Source organism: Dufourea novaeangliae, unplaced genomic scaffold, assembly GCF_001272555.1.
Source record: "Dufourea novaeangliae isolate 0120121106 unplaced genomic scaffold, ASM127255v1 scaffold120, whole genome shotgun sequence".
In the NCBI taxonomy this organism is placed as follows: Eukaryota; Metazoa; Arthropoda; class Insecta; order Hymenoptera; family Halictidae; genus Dufourea; species Dufourea novaeangliae.
Window position 1 is genome coordinate 1 of NW_015373994.1, and position 20,550 is coordinate 20,550.

General features: G+C 34.9%; 4 protein-coding genes across 6 annotated transcripts; 1 reads left to right on the forward strand and 3 right to left on the reverse strand.

The window, feature by feature from the left end:
• Positions 1-390: 390 nt before the first annotated feature.
• LOC107187925 (inorganic pyrophosphatase) lies at positions 391-3,867 on the reverse strand. The gene is made up of 8 exons (XM_015576128.1): positions 3,650-3,867; positions 2,697-2,932; positions 2,233-2,319; positions 2,100-2,163; positions 1,959-2,021; positions 1,343-1,556; positions 1,154-1,266; positions 391-936 (listed from the first exon to the last, which is right to left on the reverse strand). The coding sequence occupies exons 1-8, from the start codon at positions 3,843-3,845 to the stop codon at positions 905-907; spliced, it is 1,005 nt and encodes a 334-aa protein (XP_015431614.1). The 5' UTR covers positions 3,846-3,867; the 3' UTR covers positions 391-904.
• Positions 3,868-4,403: 536 nt separating this feature from the next.
• LOC107187917 (venom serine protease Bi-VSP-like) lies at positions 4,404-9,235 on the reverse strand. Of its 2 annotated transcripts, XM_015576117.1 has the most exons (7): positions 9,216-9,235; positions 8,739-8,824; positions 6,111-6,407; positions 5,341-5,640; positions 5,162-5,263; positions 4,927-5,078; positions 4,404-4,817 (listed from the first exon to the last, which is right to left on the reverse strand). In XM_015576117.1, exons 2-7 carry the CDS (start codon positions 8,803-8,805, stop codon positions 4,662-4,664), a joined length of 1,074 nt encoding a protein of 357 aa, XP_015431603.1. In that variant the 5' UTR covers positions 8,806-8,824; positions 9,216-9,235; the 3' UTR covers positions 4,404-4,661. The 2 variants fall into 2 exon arrangements, with proteins under 2 accessions (XP_015431603.1, XP_015431605.1); XM_015576119.1 differs by lacking the exon at positions 9,216-9,235 and having other exon boundaries at positions 8,739-8,840.
• A 2,781-nt stretch (positions 9,236-12,016) lies between these two features.
• LOC107187921 (ectonucleotide pyrophosphatase/phosphodiesterase family member 5-like) lies at positions 12,017-16,669 on the reverse strand. Of its 2 annotated transcripts, XM_015576124.1 has the most exons (11): positions 16,240-16,669; positions 16,019-16,122; positions 15,287-15,521; positions 14,962-15,208; positions 14,798-14,896; positions 14,313-14,676; positions 13,992-14,201; positions 13,637-13,891; positions 13,464-13,560; positions 12,670-12,741; positions 12,017-12,535 (listed from the first exon to the last, which is right to left on the reverse strand). In XM_015576124.1, exons 3-11 carry the CDS (start codon positions 15,397-15,399, stop codon positions 12,442-12,444), a joined length of 1,551 nt encoding a protein of 516 aa, XP_015431610.1. In that variant the 5' UTR covers positions 15,400-15,521; positions 16,019-16,122; positions 16,240-16,669; the 3' UTR covers positions 12,017-12,441. The 2 variants fall into 2 exon arrangements, with proteins under 2 accessions (XP_015431610.1, XP_015431611.1); XM_015576125.1 differs by lacking the exons at positions 12,017-12,535; positions 12,670-12,741 and adding an exon at positions 13,134-13,307 and having other exon boundaries at positions 16,240-16,667.
• Positions 16,655-18,268, forward strand: LOC107187922. The gene is made up of 7 exons (XM_015576126.1): positions 16,655-16,728; positions 17,050-17,101; positions 17,212-17,258; positions 17,344-17,377; positions 17,578-17,684; positions 17,764-17,876; positions 18,006-18,268. The coding sequence occupies exons 1-7, from the start codon at positions 16,673-16,675 to the stop codon at positions 18,266-18,268; spliced, it is 672 nt and encodes a 223-aa protein (XP_015431612.1). The 5' UTR covers positions 16,655-16,672.
• Positions 18,269-20,550: the final 2,282 nt, after the last annotated feature.

Below are 20,550 nucleotides of genomic sequence, written 5' to 3' on the forward strand. Positions count from 1 at the left end.
CGTGGTGAGACCTGGTAATCGGTGTTATCCTCGATTTGCATTTTTGTAAATCGAGGATAATGCTGAGCGAATGGCTGCAAACCCATTGTAAAATAAAAAATAGCTAAACATGCACCTTCGACGAGATCACAAAGTATAAATATCTTCTCGTTGAAATTAAAGTAATCCTTTAGGTATCAGTAGTTGTAAAACTGTTCCACCTCCAACACTTACGTACAAACTACTAAAGTAAATAAGTATAATTTTTTAATTTCATCGAAAATAATGTAATAATAATATACTTTTAAATTTTCTAATGTACAGTTGTTTTGGGAGTAGCAAAAAAATGTTTCTGGGGATAGCTTTTACAAAAGATACTTCAAAGACATAGTTATAAACTACTTTATTGTATTACATGAACCAGTGATGTAACAAATACTAGGAAGAAAAATAAAATTTTATTTAATTAAATTACCCATCTCTTCTATACTTATGGGAAGTTGTATCACAACCTTAGACAGGAGTATGTTCATTTTCCTAGAACCCATTATGAGTATGTACATACAGTACAGGAACAAGATTTCATAAATTATTAAATCATAGTGAATATTAACTTTGTACACGTAGTCCGATCCGATGTTCATAGACAATCGTCTTTTTCCATATTATTATATTTCAATAAATAATAAAGGACATGTACAACTGAACTGTCATGTTTCAATGAGATAGATAAATATTGCTTGTTTCAGTACTGCAAGCACACGCTGCAATATTTAACTATTTAGAACTAGTGTGGATGTATCAAAAATGTAGGACGAAGCAACTCATGGAAATAATACGTGGTATTCCGTCATGTGCCAGCAAAACAAGCAAGTATGTGTAGATATCTAATGATGCTCTCATGAGAAAATATCCCGTCGTTTCCTCACTTAAGATGTACGTAATGCCACTTATTAACTGAAATCAAACATCATAACAATTTCTTAATTGTTTACTGTTGATTTTAAAACTCGAGTACATCAATTACACATATTGAAACGGAACTCGTAAGTTGTATTGTTGAACTAGCTTATAATTTATTTGATAGTTGCGAAACGAAGTAACATTTATTAACTGAAAGGAGATAGAATTATAGGTATCAAATTCTGTTAAAGTATTTTAAGTCTTAACTCACCAATTGGATCCACTGGTTGAGGCTCTACTGACTGTGGTGGAGCCTTTTCTAGTATTTCTTCAGCGACATTTGAAGTAACTTTGAACGGGCTGCCCGTGACAGTTAAGTTCGTACTAAAAATAAATTTATCATTTACCTCCCTATTTAAGTGTATATATTTTTCAAAGAAATAGTAATAAATTCGCCAACCATGCAATCCCTCCTGCAGGTGCTTCCCGTTTAATGAGATTCTGCCAATGTTGGTGTACTTCTTCCACTATGTGCAATGCAAAGTCTTTTGGCTTTGCCTCGCCATTAAACGCAAATTGATTCTCCGGTTTACCATCCGGTATTTTGTAGATTTTGAACCATTCAATGGTTGCTTTCATCAGACCCGGGTAATGTTTTTCAATGTCGGTTATATCTGCGGAAGAAAAAAGCTACATAAATACCATTGTGTGCACGAGCATTATAATAAATGCGTGTGTGATTCAGCAGGTTTTTATCGCGACTAGGATGTCATCATCAAAACGCAGAAGTTCATTAAGAAAGACTGAAATTTTCGTTTGTACTAGTCACGTGCTTAATAGAGTTTAGTGGGTAGTTCGTGTACGTGATTACGTAACGTGAATTTATGCTCAGATTAAGTCAAATCATTCACTTTAGATAAGTCTAGAATATCATTAGACTCTATTTAAGGCCAACTCTTCCCATATTTGATCAGTTCTCAAGTTAAGTACATGAATCGTACAGCTGTTTAAATAATCAACTTTCTTATAAATCATAAAAATAAAAATGATTATGTTAACAGAAATATAATTCTTACCATTCATCTGCTCTGCCAGAGGATCATTAATGTCAATAACTATTATTTTCCAGTCAGTTTCACCTGAAAACAGCAATAATTAAAATCAAATAAAATAGTAAGAATATGATAAAGTTAACAAAAATTCGTATTACTACACACCTTCATCAATAAGTGCTACAGCACCAAGAACTTTTACTTTCAAAACTTCACCCCTTTTAGCAACCTGTACAACATTTTTAATTATATGTAAATTAGAATTGACTAACGATATAAAAACAAAAAAAATTCTTACTCTGTATCCAACTTCAAGGACATCAATGGGATCATTGTCTCCTTTGCAACCAGTTGCTTCATCCAAAACTTCAGGATTTTCCCATGTCTGTTAACAAAACCTTAATTAATAATGAATACAAATGAACTTTTTCTCTGAATTTCCTACAAAATAAGAAAGATAACAAATGAAAAGAACTTAATTTTAAATTGGCATAGCTAGGATGATAGTGTAAAATATCCTTGGACAAAGTTTAAGACTTTCCAGACAATATGATAAGGCATTGTTCTTGCAATTTATCATGCAGTCACACATAATCTTTGATTAGTTGCATCAATAAAACTGTTGATAACATTCTGTAGCTACTAAATGATGTCATAAATTAGATAAATTGTTTGGTATTGTATTATAAATAACAGTCTTGTATTAAAAGATTATATCAGTGATTCACTGAAGATTATATACAATAATCATTATATTTGTACCTGTGGTAAGGCACCATAATTCCATATGTATCCATGGTGTGGGAAGCAATTAGCAACATATCTTAATTTTCCCTTCTTGACATCCTGTTTAATAGGATTCAATGTTTCTTTTAAATTGATCTCCATCTTTGCATTTGTCCATCTTGGTATTTCAACTACCATGTTTACTATTTTATTGCTTTCATCATTATAAAGTGGAATGTCATGCATGGGTGAAATTGGACCAACTTCATTTCCTATAACGTATATTGAAAATCATATGTATGACCAATTTCTATGTACCCTTATACAAATTTATATCATTTATATCATAAAATATATGAAGTCGAACATATAAAAAAATTCCTCTTTATTTTTCATTTAAGATATAACATCCTGAACTATCAAGTAAAGATTGTATCAAATATATCCAGTATTTTCTTAAACTTCCGCAGATCAATAAATTTGTACACTAGCAAAAAAAGTAAAAAAAGGCTCTCGTATAAATGCAAATTAAACGTAACCATATGCGCGGAACAACTGCAGACTTTTGGTCGCGCGTAAGGCATTCGAATACTTTCACTAAAATCAAATGTCACGTTGTTAATATGCGGCATTGATTTCTTGTGATACAGAAGGACGGAAATATGTTAAAATTGCAATGAAAAACGTTTACATTGGAACACTTACAACTACGATATAAAAAAACAAGCGTCAAAGAAAATGAACGAAGAGGGAGAGACAGAAGGCTATACAGTGGTTATGCAAAAAAAATGTGTGAGGTCAGCTGAAACTATGTGAAATTGATAATAAAGGTCGGGTCACATTCAAGGCGAACGAAATATCGCATAATTATACCGTTGAATACTTTAATGAAGCGACGACACGCGCAAATAATGACCGCAAACGTAACAACGAAACCGCTCGCATCGGACCGTTGAATAAAGTTAAGGTTATGTCATCCGTCTACTTACTGAAATAAAGCCTGTAATCCGTGCTGTTCAACGAACCCCTCTCGATCGTTGTGTACGGCATGCTTCTCACGAATTTCTTGGATGGAGGACGCGGTCGTGATGCAACGAGTCTGCCGGTCACTTCTAATCTGAACGGAGCGACCAACAACTTATTTAAACCTTGGCAACGTAACACGTGCAACATTATCAGCGACATCCTGGCATCTGTCGGTCGCGACGTGTACTAAGGCAACCCGGTAGCCCGCGAAGAAATAAGAGGCCACGATAGCCAGTTATCGGCGCTGATAACGTTCCTCTGTGTCTCGTTCAAGGTCACGGACGATAACACCGATGATCTTTGTAGACAGATCGGTTAATGAATCAGAAGAGATTGATCGTGAGACGTCCGTGTGATTCACTGTCATCTAGGTAATATTCTGATATCGAATCGGAATTTTATCGTTCGGAATCAGAAGAGATTGATCGTGAGACGTCCGTGTGATTCACTGTCATCTAGGTAATATTCTGATAACGAAACAGAATATCAGGTGACAGAGAAGTACTAACAATCGAGATTTTATTAGAATATTTAAATGTTCTGGTGATGGATCGCATACATTTAGTTATTCTACGACTAAAAAACAGTGCTAGATCAGAGTAATTAAGGACGAGGAGAGTTAAGAGTTGCAATCTATTTTGAAAGACTTGTTTGGATCCTTAAGCCCAACAAGAAGATTGTCGTATCCAAAATAAATGATTGTGAAAGGTAGTGGTAAGAATATTAATTTTAATACAAAAGTGTAACTACATTGCGACAATGAACATTTTACTAAACTGACGACGATAATTATACCACAGTATATAACAGTATTTTATCTGAGCTCTAGGAGTGAAGCGTTCACATGAATTAGTAACAAGTTCGTGCACCTTATAACTATGTCCGGTGATGTACAAAACACTCGAGAATAGACATGTTCCTTATTCGAGAGATTCAAGGCAACAAATCTGATCTTCCGTGAAGGATTTTCGTGGATCATTGCAACGATGAGATAATAAAGTCGAGGAATTCAGTGACTCTGGTGTAAACACCAGGATAACCAGGCTCGGCACATTTGTAGCCGTAGGACACTACTCCAATTTGGTAGTAGGTAAATGTCTTGGGTAACATCAGTGGTCCTCCGCTATCGCCCTGTCAACAATCAAGATAGATTAAAGTGATTGCCTGGATTTTTATGGGTTTTAGACCATCCCCAAAACAAACGTTCATCCCGATCGTAATAAATTCACAATTCGCTCACCTGGCAAGCATCTTTTCCGCCTTGTTTGAATCCAGCGCACAGCACACGACTATCAATAACCGTACCGTTGAACCTCGCGTAAGCCTGTGCACAATCATCATTGCTCACTACAGGCAGCTGCACTTCCAACAATTCGCTACTGGACGGACCCTCTGCAGTAGAACACGAATTAATAGGATTAAATCATGAAACAGCAAATTGTCTATTATACCAACAAACGAGAATTACTACTCACTGGTTCCGATTGAACCCCAACCAGCAACGAAAGGATATTTCCGATAAAAATTGTTACTTCGTAGCGGTTCCTCCACCGGTAGACAAATCGGGTACACCTGATCTGAAATACACATTCTCTTTGTTAATACACTTGCAATCGATCGTGAATATTTAAGAGGTTGTAAGGCATTAATTCACCGGTGAATTGCACATCTTGCGCGAGTCTAAGGACAGCTATATCGTTCACGAATGCTGAGGTGCTGTATCCAGGATGTATGATCTTCCGCTCGATCTCGACCTCAACTGGATGAGCTCCATCGTCGTCCCGTCTTAAATTCAAATCGCCAATACGAACCACATACAGGTCTGAACGAACTGCGCAATGAGCAGCGGTGAGGACATGTCTGGCGGATATCAAGGATCCCCCGCAGAGCCATGAGGGAGTCTCGGGATGCAGGTTGCTGCGGTACCCTAAAGCGGTGATCCATGGCCAAGCACCTAAACACAGGGAATATGTATATTTATATGATTTTACATTACAGATCCTTTGGTAACATAATTTCTCTAACTTCTATTCATAGTATAGAAAATTCAACCCCTTAGTGGCACCCACGATTCGCTACATGCACAACCCAGAATTCGCTATGTGTGCCAGGAGGGTATCCACTACCATTTATCAAATTCAATACTTCAACTTCACGAAATTTTTTGCCTTCACCACCATAAAATTCGTACTCTCTCTTTGACATCTTTCTGGCTGTTCGTGAGAAAAAAATTGGCACGGAAATCGTTCTCTGTTTAAACTAATGTAATCGGCTCGTTGGAAGGAATCTACTTGATTATTAAGAATTTTGAATGATTGTAAATGATAATAATTTTTTCTGTGCGTCGTCCTAAACGAGCGTCGAGTTTGGTAAACGCCAGGGGTGTCTTTATTTCTCAGTAAGTAATCATTTTTGTTCGTTCACCAAGTTGGGCTGGGATACCACCGACCACCCTGGTGTGGCTGGCATTGCTGTAGCCGCACTGCGGTGGATACAAGGGGCCGTACGTGTTGTCCTGCACCACCTTCCCATCCCTGGGTGGTTCCGTGTTGTTCAGAGGACAGCACACGATCGGGTTCCTAGGCTGGTTGAAGCAAAGTGATGCTCTCAGATAATTGCCGGCTGCGGCGCCTTCTCGTTGCAGCATGTCCAACAAAGGTGGGCAACCTCGGATGCCAAGACAAACTCCTGGAGCGTTGTTCGGAGTGGTGCATGACTGACCTGAAATGTTCGAATTTGATGGAATTTGATCGAATTATTTCGATTACTTTAAGGCGTATGTTTTGTGGAGTGAATGTAATGATAGTTGGTCGAATGTATCTGGTTGTTATTAGTAGATTGAAATTGGAGAAGCTGACAACCGGTACCATGCAGTTTGTTATAACATGTTATCACGTACGTTTGAATACTATTTCCGCTATTAATCTGTTGACAATGCGGAACGACGAGTTCATCCCGATAATTTTACAAACGCAATGGACCACGCCACAATGCAAACAATTCAGAGGCAAATACACAGTGAGTCATTTTGTACTTAGATACATAACGACTGGTTCTTGTATATTTTATGGATAACACTACGCGAAGAAATATATTTGAGTAGTTAAGTGAAATGTATACTGTGTTTGTTTAATGGTGTAAATACGTATGAAACGTTCACCATACAATCAAACGAGCATATATGTATGCGTGAAGATGGTGTTACGTAAAAACTCTATAAATTAGATTGCAGTGTCGAATAAATTGAAATGATAAAAATAATAGTTATTGGGTCAAAATGACCCTGCATCCACTAGACGAGGGTTAATCAGCAACAGTAGCCAGTAAGTTCACTCACTTCCTCGAACTGAAGATCGTTGATGATCGAGTATATTACCCATATATTCCGTTCGTCGCGAGAATTGAAGTTAATTCTCAGAAAATACGACGAGGCACATGTAACGTTACGTAAGTCGACGTGTATAAAAGATGCAGACCGGTTTGTCAATTTACGAATCGAATCTGAAATTACTATTGGGGGCCTGTTATTTTATTGTGACACAAGAATCGTGTCCCCGAGAATTCGTGAGCAAAAAAAGAGAACTATTAACAAAGCTATCATCGATCAATATGAATTCGAGGATATATTTTGAGAAATCCTAGGAATCTTGAATCTAGTCGTGCAAACAAATATCTAAATCGGAATGTAACGAAAGTAGTTAATCGTGACATTTCATGATAAAAAAATGAACGTGTCCACCACGATCACGTAAAGTTCTCCATAATAATTACATAGCTTAAAATTCGAGATTGATCTGTATTTACCAGGTAAACGTAGCAAATAGAAAATTTTCAAGATTACAAATCTTATATACGACTATTGAGAATAGAGGAAGAAAAGATCGATTGCTCATCTGTCGCACAAACAATGAAACCTGATTAGTTAAGCTTTCTTTTGTATATCTGTTCAAGCATACCTATTAATGTTCCGATATCCTAGAATTATAGAACTGTCATAATTCAAGGAAACAGTTACCAACATGGTCGGACAATTAATTGGTAATAAAACCCCTAGCTTATCTATAAAGTAAAATGGCATTGTATTCACGTCTTGATTAACCGATTGAGTCACCATTTCTCTGTACTCGGTTCACTTTTTCCGTTGATTCAACTGGAATCATCGTAAGGGAATTACACGCTGTCGTGATATACGTAACACTAACGATGATTGTGCTTGACCTCCAGAATCGCTCGGACTTATGGGAACGTTCGCTCACTTGATCCGAAGGTTCGGACCTTGGTCGTCTCCGGGCTATCCTACGTCAGAGATTACTCAATGTTCTGGGAAGAAAGAAAAAAGTATCTTCGAACCGGGAAATCCCTTGTCGTTTCTTCCCTCGTGTTCACAATATCAATCAGAGGTAATTAATTGGTACTTCAAACACGTTTCCAGTCTGAGCAGAAGAGGTAAGTAACAGAATATTAAAAATGTGCAATTCTGATCGACTCATGAAACCTGTTTTGGTTTTTTTCGTTCCGTGAATCATCTGTGAAGAATTATGAAGGATCTCTGTGATATAATAAACGCAGGCTACCAGTAGTGTAAAGAGTTTCGTTGAAGATTTTCAAATTCAGTGAACATCGAATGGATTCTTATTGCACAATTTCTCTGATCTATCAGAGGCTTTCTTCATGTAACTATTCCTCCAAGTACGTTGAGATTCGATTGACATTAAATACCTGAATATTATGTCACAGATTGTCTGTTATCATTTTCTTAATTTAATCAACCTAGAAAAGCGTCTCTACAAGAACATTCTCTGTCACGTGAACACGATCGGTATTATTCGCAATTTAACGAACCATTAACTTCAGGATGTTGCTTCATCGCTCTACCCACGCAAGGCAAAAAGCAAATTATTATTTATATTCGACAGCAAACCGAAGTGGTTTTATGGTTGTTTAAGAAGTATCTGTGGTTTCTGGTTCAATGGTACACAAAGGCTGCGTGTCGAGGTCGCGAATGCGTTGGAAGCGCATGCAAGTGTCAGAAAAGCAATTTGAAACGCAAACCTTGAGCAGAAACCACGTGAACGAATGGATGCAACAGGCCAATTAACACCAAACACAGTGGCAACATCTTAGATCACGCAGTTGGACTGAAACAGAAAAGAATATAAACAATTTACTAAACCACCGAACATTGTCTCTTCGATTCTCTTTCTATTCCGAAAAAATCTTTATTGGCTTGAAGGAAAGTGCACTAAGGACCAGAATATTACACACGAAAACAATTTGTTACTATGTAGACAACTGTTCGTTCTGAACATTTTCAATTTCAACATTACAGAATATAGTCTTCCCCCTTCAAACCATCAGAACGTCGAACGGATCCAACGTGGATTTTTGTCGTAATCATGACATAAAAGTTACTCGCACGGAGAATATACTGTGATCCACGGAAATTTCGGATTTCTACCGATCTTAAGAACCGTCGATCCCCCGTGCACAAAGTCATTCGCGAGCCGTTAAAACCAAACTTTCACGAACCTTCTTCCGTCGCGCTCGACCACCGACTGAGTGCTGCGCCTCAACGTCGCCGACTTTTATAAAAATATTATAAATCCCTCGGGAGTAATGACTGACGCACGCCCCGATAATTACCATATGTCAATAGCACCCGACATTACGTCGTCGGTGGATCGAGATCAGCGGGATAAGCTATCGATCTATTCGACGAATTCCAAACGATCGCTTCCAGTTTCCTCAAAATATTTTCCACCGCAAATTTTTTCACGCATATCAGCCAACTTGTCGATCGCCAACGACGTGTTATGTACCAAAACATCATTCCCACGATTACAATATGTAAATGCAAAAAGAGCGAGCGCGCGCAAGAAACACTTGATCACTGTATGTTACAATCCGACGCATTTTCATTATAATTGTAATTGTTTCCAGAAACGGCGCGGATTCAATTTGAGCTGCAATCAGTGCGCGCCTAGTTTACATTGTCTTCGATTACAAGATTCCAGTGTACTAGGTTTAAATGTCGCAGAAACAACGGTAATTCGCGAACATCTTCAAGAGACTTTTGTTAGCAGCAATTCTACTCCAATCAGTGATTCTATGTGTATATTGGGTTTATAAATATGGTGTGGTATTCAACGAAAATGAAATGTGCACGTGTTTAAATTATACGTACAGAAGTTTTAGTGGTTTTTAACGATAACTAAAATTACCCAGTCTGCATAAAGAATATTCGACTGATCGTTGCGTGCGCAAACAATGATGGTGCACGCGCGACGAAATTCGCGGAGACTTCAATGCGCGTGGAGACGAGTTCTGTTCACAGAGTTGAACACAATTTTACATTCGAGCACGTATACTTAAGACCTAGTAAAAAAATTTTGTTTATTTTAACAAATAATTGATTAGCCAAGTGTCTACTCACTCGAGAAGTATCATTCTATTATAAAAATTGTCATTTTCACGTACGATCGATTGCAAATGTCGATGCACTTTCTTATCTCTTATTCGTTATTCGAAGCTCTTTATCTAGATAACGAATTTGCCCGTCTCTAGTTCTGCTCGACTCGTATCCGCGGCATTAAAATCATGAAAATCGGTTATATACCTGTTTTTTTGTAGCGTTCCATTCCGATAGATTCGACGCTTCCATGATCTCGACTCAAAGCCGAATTACTAAACGCTTCCGGTTCCATTATACGCACGATTGTTGAAAATGGGTGACAACTGTAACGGATAATTGTAGTCGAGTCGCTGAAGTGCCGGGCTATTCAGTGCGATGACGAAGAGTAACAACAGTACGATAGAATGATCCACGAAAACAGAAATCTGTGCGTTACCTTCGAAGCAAGTTTATTCAAGGTCATTCGAAGATTATTTACGCTGTTGTACAATAGAATGCAAAAAGATCGGATCACCGATATTTAGTAGGTTCTATACAAAAGAACAAACAACGCTCTTTTTCGTTTTATGAAAATTCATATAATTGTTCTGCGTGTTACATTGTATACTTCATTTGTTACAATGGTCCCATGATTCTGAGATTACTGGGTCCAAGGGGATTGAACACCGGGTAGTTACGTCATAGACAGTTTCGGGTACTCACCCACATGTCACTGTATACAGAGGATTGTTGAGTAATTTTACAATGTGATAATACCTCACCACGACCTCAGCCTCGATCGGATGCACGCCAACATCGTCGCGTATTGAATTTAAGTCACTCGTATATTTCTATACAATTATCATGAGTAGAACTTATCAATGAGAAACAGTAATTTATTCTTAGACATGGGCGTAGCCAGGGGGGCAAGTGCCCCCCCCCCTGGACGGAAAAAAGTGGCTTTTACCCCACCATACAAGAAAAAAATTAGATTTTACCCTCCCCCCCTTTCCAGAGTTACAAAAATTATGCGTAATATTTAATATTGCAGTATAATTTGAAACACAACCAACAGCCTCTGTTAACAAAACGCATACATTTTCAACGATTTACTATATGACTTTAAAAACAAAATAAAGTGTGGCTGGCTATGTACAGCCTTTTTCACTGTTACAGATGTATTAATCTCAATTAAATGAACGTTTCTTCATTGCCTAATTGAGAATCGTCTAATAATTTACTTACAAGTATTAATCATTCTTCATCATTTATCTTTTAAAATAACAGACACTTGCTCTCGCTACAGTATTGTTTATTTACACTTGATATATGTATGTACACATGAGCATTATACAATCTGTGTAGAATTATGATAAAATTCGTTTTGTCTATAATTTCATACGGTATTTTGCTGGCAATATACAGGATGTCAAGCAATTATATGTCACGGCTACCATAGCCGGATTTTACATCTTCGGTTTGGTCGAGATTGAGGTAAAAATGTTACTGCAGAAATGACCTTGACCTTGTATTTGAAGGTCAAATTTTTTTAATCGTTATATTACATTCTACTCATCGTAAGGATAAAAAGTCTGAAAGGAACCATGGGGTGGAACTCAACCGTTCTCTTTAAAAATTATGTTGAAGTTTCATTCATTTTTAAACTGACCTTAATTATAATATATTGAATCTCGCAGTCAGATACAACTCAGATACCAAGGTATTGGCGAAGCAGTAGGGATTTTTCATCTTTATGATCAAAGTTAAAGCTGAGAAAACTCTACTACTTCACCCATACCATGATATCTGTGCTGTATCTAACTGCGAGATTCAATATATTATAAATAAAATCAGTTTACAAATGAATGAAATTTCAACATAATTTTCTTATTTCAATCTCCACCAAACCGAAGGTGTAGAATCCATCTATAGTAGCAGGGACATGTAATTTCTTAACTCCCTGTAGATGCTGAGTCACCTTACAATCTATATTCTAAAGTAATACTGTGCATGTTAATTTGTTGTATTCCCAATTTACCATAGATGTTGCTCGCGCATAACATCTCACTAATTTTACGTCATCATATTAACAACGAATACAAATAAAAATTGTATGTTCAGTTATTGTATAAGGTTAGATTATACTATCTAAAAGAATAAGATGTTCGTGGAAAGTATATCTTGGAAACCCACAAAAATCTGTATACCTAGTATACAAACTAGTACAATTTGTTCGCTTATTTAAGTGTACTATTCAGAGATTTGTCTGAATTAAACGATTTTCAGTATCACAGTAGTATTATTTTCTCATTTATATGTAGTTTAAAGGTATTACGTTGTGCCGTGCAACGCGTGAAGCACGTGTCACCGACATTGAAAAAGGGATTTCCTATACTTAATATTTCCTCTACTATTCGTGTGGCATGAAATAATGAATAAATCTGGGAAATGGTTTAATCTGGAAAGAAAAATAAAGAAATTATTAATACAGGGAGATCAGAATTCTCGTTTTCTGCGTGTACAGATAATGAGCCCTTTGTAGAAGCATGAAGCGGAAAGTAAAAGTTTGAAAACAAATCTTTGTAAATTTACTTGCAAGTAGGATTTTGAATATCGTGATTTACATCCCAACGGTACTGTGCTTCCAAATCTTCCAGTATTCTTCTAAAAATAAAAGGTTGTATTATTTTGTTTGATTCTGATATCAGGAACGAAAGAAATTTTTTAAAAATGCCACAGGAAAGCGTTCGTATTTGTTCTATTCTTTCTAAAATATATTCGTAGCCATATAAATGAGAAATTTATGTTTTCTTTTTAGACAAAAATTTGATTTTTCAATCTTCTTATAGTTTAGTCTATAATTGAAAGATTAAACATTTTCACTAAACTAGTATAAAACAGTGCATGCTTTTGCACGAATTCCAAAAGTGTACTGTTATTTACACAATTAATAGATTAGTGTATGAGACTGTTAATTACTTAAGAAGATTAAAATTCTACTTTAATATATCGCTATTTATTAAAGTTTGAAAAAATAAGACATTATTTGTCGTAAATAAAATCAAGACTGTATTTTTTCTTTACAGAAGTGCTATTTCTTATCATGCCATCTTTTTTTAAAATCGCTTTCAAACCTATTTTGGTTTATCTATGTATAATACGAAAATGTATATATTTCATCTATTGCTTGTTATTTTTTTACATATTATCCATCCACTGGATAATATCTCCTGAAAAATTAAAATATCAATATTATATTAATCACTATTTTCTACAGTTCATTCTCTAAAATCCAAAATTACATTTCTAAAAACAATTGTGAAGTATCTTATTCCTTTTATGTAGTTCGTCAGAAAAACAAAAACGTGTCCGAAGTGTGTACTTACTTGTAACTTCTTGATCTTAATTTTCGTTTCCTCATATAAAAAAGTACTATTGCTGCTATAATCCCAACTAACATCATAGAAATAGTGGTGGCTACAACTTAATTGACAACAGACATTAAATCAAACTGTGAACACATATGATAGCAAGAATAAATATTATAATCTTTACTTACATATCATTCTGTAAGCAATAATTGTTATATCCTGTTGATGTCTCTTAAGGCACTTGGTTATATGCGATAAAGTGCCATTTACCTTGGGGCACTCTAAGTCAAGTATTTTACAAAACAAGGGGAATAAGTCTATATTGTTAAAAGGTTCTAGTTTACATTTGGGTATAAATGCAGGACCCATTGCAAAGAAGAATGGATGCATCTCTATTGCTGCATTATCATATCCATGCAAGCCAAACTCTGAGTCACCATTTACTGTAAATAAATATTGCATACAGTTTGTATAGTACAGATTCAAACAGTCCAAATCTTTAGATTAGTAATTCAATACTACATGTTGCCTATTTAGAATCACCTGTAATGTTGAATTTCTTTTTATAGTATTCTATAGTCTCGAGAAGATTCTGAAATGCATATCCAACTTCAGCAATAACAAAAATAGAGCCAACGCGTGTATTGTTTCCATAATGATACTTCTGAGGAATCTCCTCTCGTTTGTAGACCGTGAAAGCCTTTTGACTCTGTGCTGCTTGTTTTAAAGCTTGATAAATAATATCTTCTTTACCTAACAAATAAAATTATTTTTATTGTTTTATTTAAACCTATAGAATCTAATTGAGACAGTTTCAAAATAGCTCAAATGAAGTTAATAAGCAGATATAGTGAATCAACGTACCAGGATTAGGGAAAATGTGTAAGCCTGGTGAGGTACCCACAAACTTGTAGTCAGAACTGTTAATATACTTTGTTAGATCTATTATCCTATCTAGTTTTACAGGTGCCATTCCATGATCACTCAAATGAACAATGTTTAGATCATGTAAACCATGCTGTTCTATCTTATAGTGTAAATACTTGGTTATATTGTCCAATTTCCTCAAAATATTGTCAAACTCAGGGCCACTTATTCCAAATATATGACCATGATAATCTGGTTCTTCAATATATAATATACCAAAATTTATCGGGTGTGTCGGATGAACAAACCATGATACCAAAGTGTCTATTCTTTCTTCCCAAGGTATAGTCTCGTTAAAAATCTGACCAGAGTAACAACAGATTATTTGAACATAAAATAGATTTTTTGTAATAGAACCATTGACAGAGAAATGATCCTGAACAGTTCAGGCTTACAAATTTAATTACAGGTAAAAAGTATACCTGTGAAAATGTAGCTGAAATTCCTTGATACTCGTATATTCCACCAGGCCACATCATTGTGCCGCTTCGTCTTTGTGCTCCTCCTTTCTCATTAGCAGTCTATTGCATACAACAGTGTTAATCGTGTGAAGAATGAATATAGTATTTATACTATTATTACATACCCAAATGGGAAGAATCTTGTTGTCATAATGATACAAATCATATGAATATTTAGTTGTATTCCCTGAAATGGGATCATAATATTCATTATCCACAACACCGTGCGTTTCTGCATATAATCCTGTGGCCATAGTATGATGATTAGGAAATGTTTTAGTGACAAAGACATTCATTATATAATCGGTATGTGTACTTTCATGTTTTAATTTGTTCATGAACGGTGTTAGGTTTCTGTTAAAGTAGTCATATCTGTAAAGTATGAAACACGTTATAAGACAAAAGGTTCTCTAGATGTAATTCACATTTGTAGGACCTGACATATCTTACCTGAAGGCATCATAAGATACCACTAATAGCTTTGGATGTTGGGATATCAAGAATCCATCCCTGACATTAATTAACATGACTAACATCAAGGTAAATGCAATTACAGAATTCATGGTAATATTGTGTTTGATAAATTTGATATTTAAGAAAAAATACTGTTATCACGTTTAATAGGCATGTATTACACTGTATATTTTTTCATGGTTTTAAAACTCTCTCGTGAGTCTCGTTCGATCTAAATTTAAGAATAAAAAAAGTTCTGTTAGCAATAACATTCATAGTACCATTCTATTATCTTCCAGTCATCAGGAATCATTTCTCTGAACAATCTCATCGAATCACGTAAACGAATCTTTCACACTTTATAAAAAAATTACCGAATTACAGACGCTACAATTGCCCAGCTGTTAGTTTGACGTGTGACAAAAATTATAAATGTCAGCCAATTCTCCTCTAACACCATTTGCCAAATACCTAATACATATTCAGTTATGTCTCATGAACCACATGATTGAAGAGGAATGACTGCATTTCAATGACAACTTTCCAATGCAAAAATATCAAACAGTGTGTCCAATGAATGTACTCAATCGAATTGGTTACTCTAAAAAGACTTGATGAAATAAATTGATCTAAATTTTAATTGACTTCAAAGCTAAACAAATATATAGATAAATTACAATTTTGTTAAACGATAGTTTCGATTAGTTTGCGTAGATAAAGAGCTATTACCTAAATTATCCGTCTCTGTTCGATGTTGCCTCGTTATAAGCCCTCTGCTTGAAAATCGCTGATAAACTTTTAACGAGATCGTCGGTAATATTGTTTTGTCACAGCTGGTCAAAACATGAGTAAGGAAACATGAATATTAAATGCTTTGAGTATAAACATACGCCCTTATCCTAAATTATTTCAAATATCATTAATTGATACACAATTATTATGTGTAATACCTTTAATACACGTTACAGCGTTGAAGAGAAAATCGAGCTTATAACGAGAGAATATTGTATTTTCTATGAGTGACGCAAACGTTGGCGAGCTTGTGTCTTGACGCCTCGACGCAAGCGTTCACTCAGAATTGCAGCGAGCAGGTATCAGGAATACACGCGAGTATGCAGTGCATCCTATGCACCAGTATGCACTTAACTACACTCAATTGCACTTGACAGACGCTGGTGCTGGTGCTGGTACTCTTACTGACTCTTACTCTGGTACTCGTGAGCGATGAGTCGTATCCACTGACATCTACTGATGTTTCTTGTACTCTGTGCGAAGGGCCACCCTTCTTTCCTGTTATCCTTCATTCTTCACGTGGAATTAACTACTGATCTCTGAACGCCTATATCAGTTAGATGACGGCGATACGCCGTGTGTTAACAGGTCATGGGGGCCTGTTTCGGCCGCTGCATTTCCAAAGTGACAGACTCATTGTCGTACAGGTTAGATACACGCCTTTTCTCTTTAAATAAAAACGTTTTCTTGGGAAACAGTGCGATATATTTAGATCTTTATGTTCTCCTTACATTATGTTTGTACCTGAGAGTAACAATACAGTATGATAATAAACCAAGTGGGCTCCATTTACAAAAGCTCCTCTTGCCATCCCAGTTCAGCCAAGATTACTGATCCTAGAACTATCTTCAGTGTTTTAAAAGTTTTCAAGACATTTTTTGTGTCTACAATGAATTACTACCTCTTTTCATTGTTATCTATGAGTATATTTCATTAGTTTTCTTATGCAGAACACATTTGAATTTAAGGTTTTACCAAAGGCACACCAATATGTCCTTCCAAGGAGACGAACAAGTTGAGGTATATAAGATTTCCTGATACAGTTAATGATTTCTATGATAAATATATGTTACAGCTCATAGTTAGAATATATCTATGAATATATTAAAAAGTAATGTACCTATTTATAGTTTATAGATGACAAAGGAGATGCAGATCAATCTATAGGATCAAAAACGTAAGACATTATGCTTAGCTACAGGGCAGTCTTTCATTGTTTTATTGTATTAATTGTACACTTCATTGTTATGCCTCCTGGATAGCCTGTTATCGTTTCTCTCCTTAAATCGATTCAAGGTAATTGGAATAGACTATGAGGATTTTTGTGTATTATACTCAGCATTGTAAGTGTATGTATTTAATTGTTACCTATTGTAATAGAGTTATCCAAGATTCTTAATGGTACAGTTAATGATGTTATATTAAATTCATGTAACTGTAGAAATTATACTTTAATTAATGGGAAGTGTTTATTCAGCTATATTATACATTTGTAGAAAAAACATGGAGTTCCTGTGACATTGGAATTGTTAGAAGAAGGAGGATGGTCAAAGGGTACTAACAAATATGCCAGATTAAATTCTAGGAACAATGCTTCAACAAGGTATTTTACAAGATTCGTATATTTATGTTTATTGAATTAACAGCAGTAAAATAAAAATAATTCTCTAATGAATTTTTAGTTCTGGATTGGATACTCAACTTCAAATTCTCGATGCAAGGACGTTAATAAAGCAACAAGCATGTGTCTCTTCTACTCCTGGATCATCGTTAGATTTGGAGTGGGAACATGAAGGTAAAAGGATCCTGCTACAGTTAATATTAAATCTCAGGGTCCTTCAAATTCATGGATAGTGCTAGTTCTTCTACAATGATGCATGTATTCATATATGACGTAAGATACATAAAAGTATTATCGGTTTAGGAATGCCTCTACCAATTATGGATGATGAAAACATCGAAAGTAACGATGCGTCTATAACTCAAACATCAGTTAACAATAGCCAGCCCTCTAGCTTGACAGCATCTCCTTGGTCTAGAGTGTCTACACCAAATAGTTTAGAATGGGATCCGGTCGAAGCGGAAATGGTATGTGTTGATGTAGAGACTGAGCAGCTTTTGACTGAAATAGAAAGATTAACAGACAGAGCATTAAAAGAAACAGGTGAATGGACTAGCACTAGCTGATAAATAATATATTTACAATTACACAGGATTGTTTGTATTTTTGTATTATAGAGGAAAGGGTATGCAACGGAATTAAAAAAATAAGAAATACGAAATAATTTTAGAAAATTAAAAGATGATTCTACTGTTTCAATCTGTATTGTTGAAACAATATGAAGATATATTTCTATTGTTTCAAGGTACATACTGATAAATGTATAATTCAATATAGTTGAGATAGAATTTTAATAGGAAGGTATATTATTGGAAATACCTTTCAACAGTTTATTATTAACAATAGAAAATGCCAATGATTCAACTGAAAAAGATTTTTTATATTATCGCATATGTACATACATCGGTATTAGGCTAAATTCATGTCGTCTTTATTTGCTTATTTTACAATAATTGTATCGTTGCAAAGAATTTCATATCTATTACGATTGTTAGTTTCATTTTATATAACTTCCGCGAGACAATAACTTTCTTCCTATTAGCAGTTCTCATGTTTTCCTTTCTTAATTTTAATAGTTTTGTATACCTCTTTCCGAAGACACAAGTTTCATATTTAAAATTTATATATTGTGAGCGACAGTGATCTCATCTTTCTTTTGTACAAACATTTATCATATAATATCATATTATCACTTCAATCTTTTGAAGTGCGTATAGATCATAAATTCTGATCATTTTTCATTTTTCTTAACGAACGCATTTCCTGTGGAAATAGTTAAAAAAATAAATATAGGGATAACTTTCGTGCTTCAAAAGATTAAAGAATGCATATCATATATGCAACGGTATAGACCTTTACGTTCAATGAAGTCTACTATTCATGATGTAATTTAGATAGGAAAAAAGAAAGAAATTAAGAGCAGAATTACGTCAGGTGTTATCAATCGATATATATTTTTTGCGGTCGAAATTAGAAGCTGCTTTTTCCGAAAATAATTTCTTTCGGAGCGTAGTGTATCTTAAATTAACTGTATTTTATACAAGAAAGAGACTATCTTGTCTTTTATGTAGTCTAGTCACACTGAAATTTCATGAATCTCTGGAAGATCGGAATTAAGGAAAGAATACAGTGGTGCTGATGGAATATTAATGTTGATACATGTTTGAATGTACAGAATCTGTTTCTACAGTGGTTAAATTATTACGAGATAATTAAGTAACAATCTTAGATAGAACATTGATAATTGAACTACATAAATTAAAAAAAACAAAACGTAGGCTGCCTTACAATCGGGGATCGTAACCATTCCAAAGTCCAAATCGAAACCCAAGTTGGTTATGGATGGTTCTTTTCAAACAATTTATTTAAGAAGAATATTAGTTAAATTTTTTAATATAAAGAATCTTAAGTATACTCTCAGCTAGAAGTATACTATTATATAAATTACCATCTTGTTTCAATTTGTGGTGATTACTCCTTTCGCAATTTGTTTCACTGATTGTCTCATTACTGCTTCTAGTAGTGAATTGATCATCTACTTCTTTGATCATCGTTTAGCATGTTTAAATATTTATTCGGTGTGAATTACGGTTAGGATCCCTAATTACAATAGATAAGGAAAAGAAATATAAAACAAGTAACTGCTAAACACGCCACGTTAAATCTTGATTGCATCACATTTGCGGGTATGCTCCGTTATAATTACATAATTAAATGTAAGATGTTTAGCTTATGAATAATTTACGGATGAATCAGAATATATGCAGCAATAGTGCAGGTAGTAATAACGTTAACAATAATGAGAATAATAATAATGTGATGCAGTATGTTAATGACGCAGTGCCATGGCTATCATAGTCATCGTTAATTTATTTGAAATTCCAAAGATTTGATTCATGCCCCTTGAAGGTACTAAAGAATGAAACTTTTCTTTTAAATTCCATGACAAACGCACAGAAATGTCAGTTGTGCAAAATGCGTGTAAATAGCTCGTCATTGACTAAATTGTTAATCTTAAGTATGCAGCGTATCCCATAAAAATATTTTCAGTTGTACTGTTTAGTATTGGGAAGATTGGAAAGATGCTTCAAGCAACATAAAAAAGAAAATATATTAAAACGTTTACAATCTGTGTTTTTGTATGAAAGTTCATATGATAAACGCTATATTTATATTCAATTAAGTAGTATTGATATGTTAATAATTGAAATATTATAAGTAATACTGGAATTGATCGAATTCCATCTGAAAATGCCGTTATATTTTATTTTAGAGAAAGATTAGCGAAAAGATTAGAATGTATCTTCAGAGTTATTTTTCATAGGTTGCGTATTAAACATACGTTTCT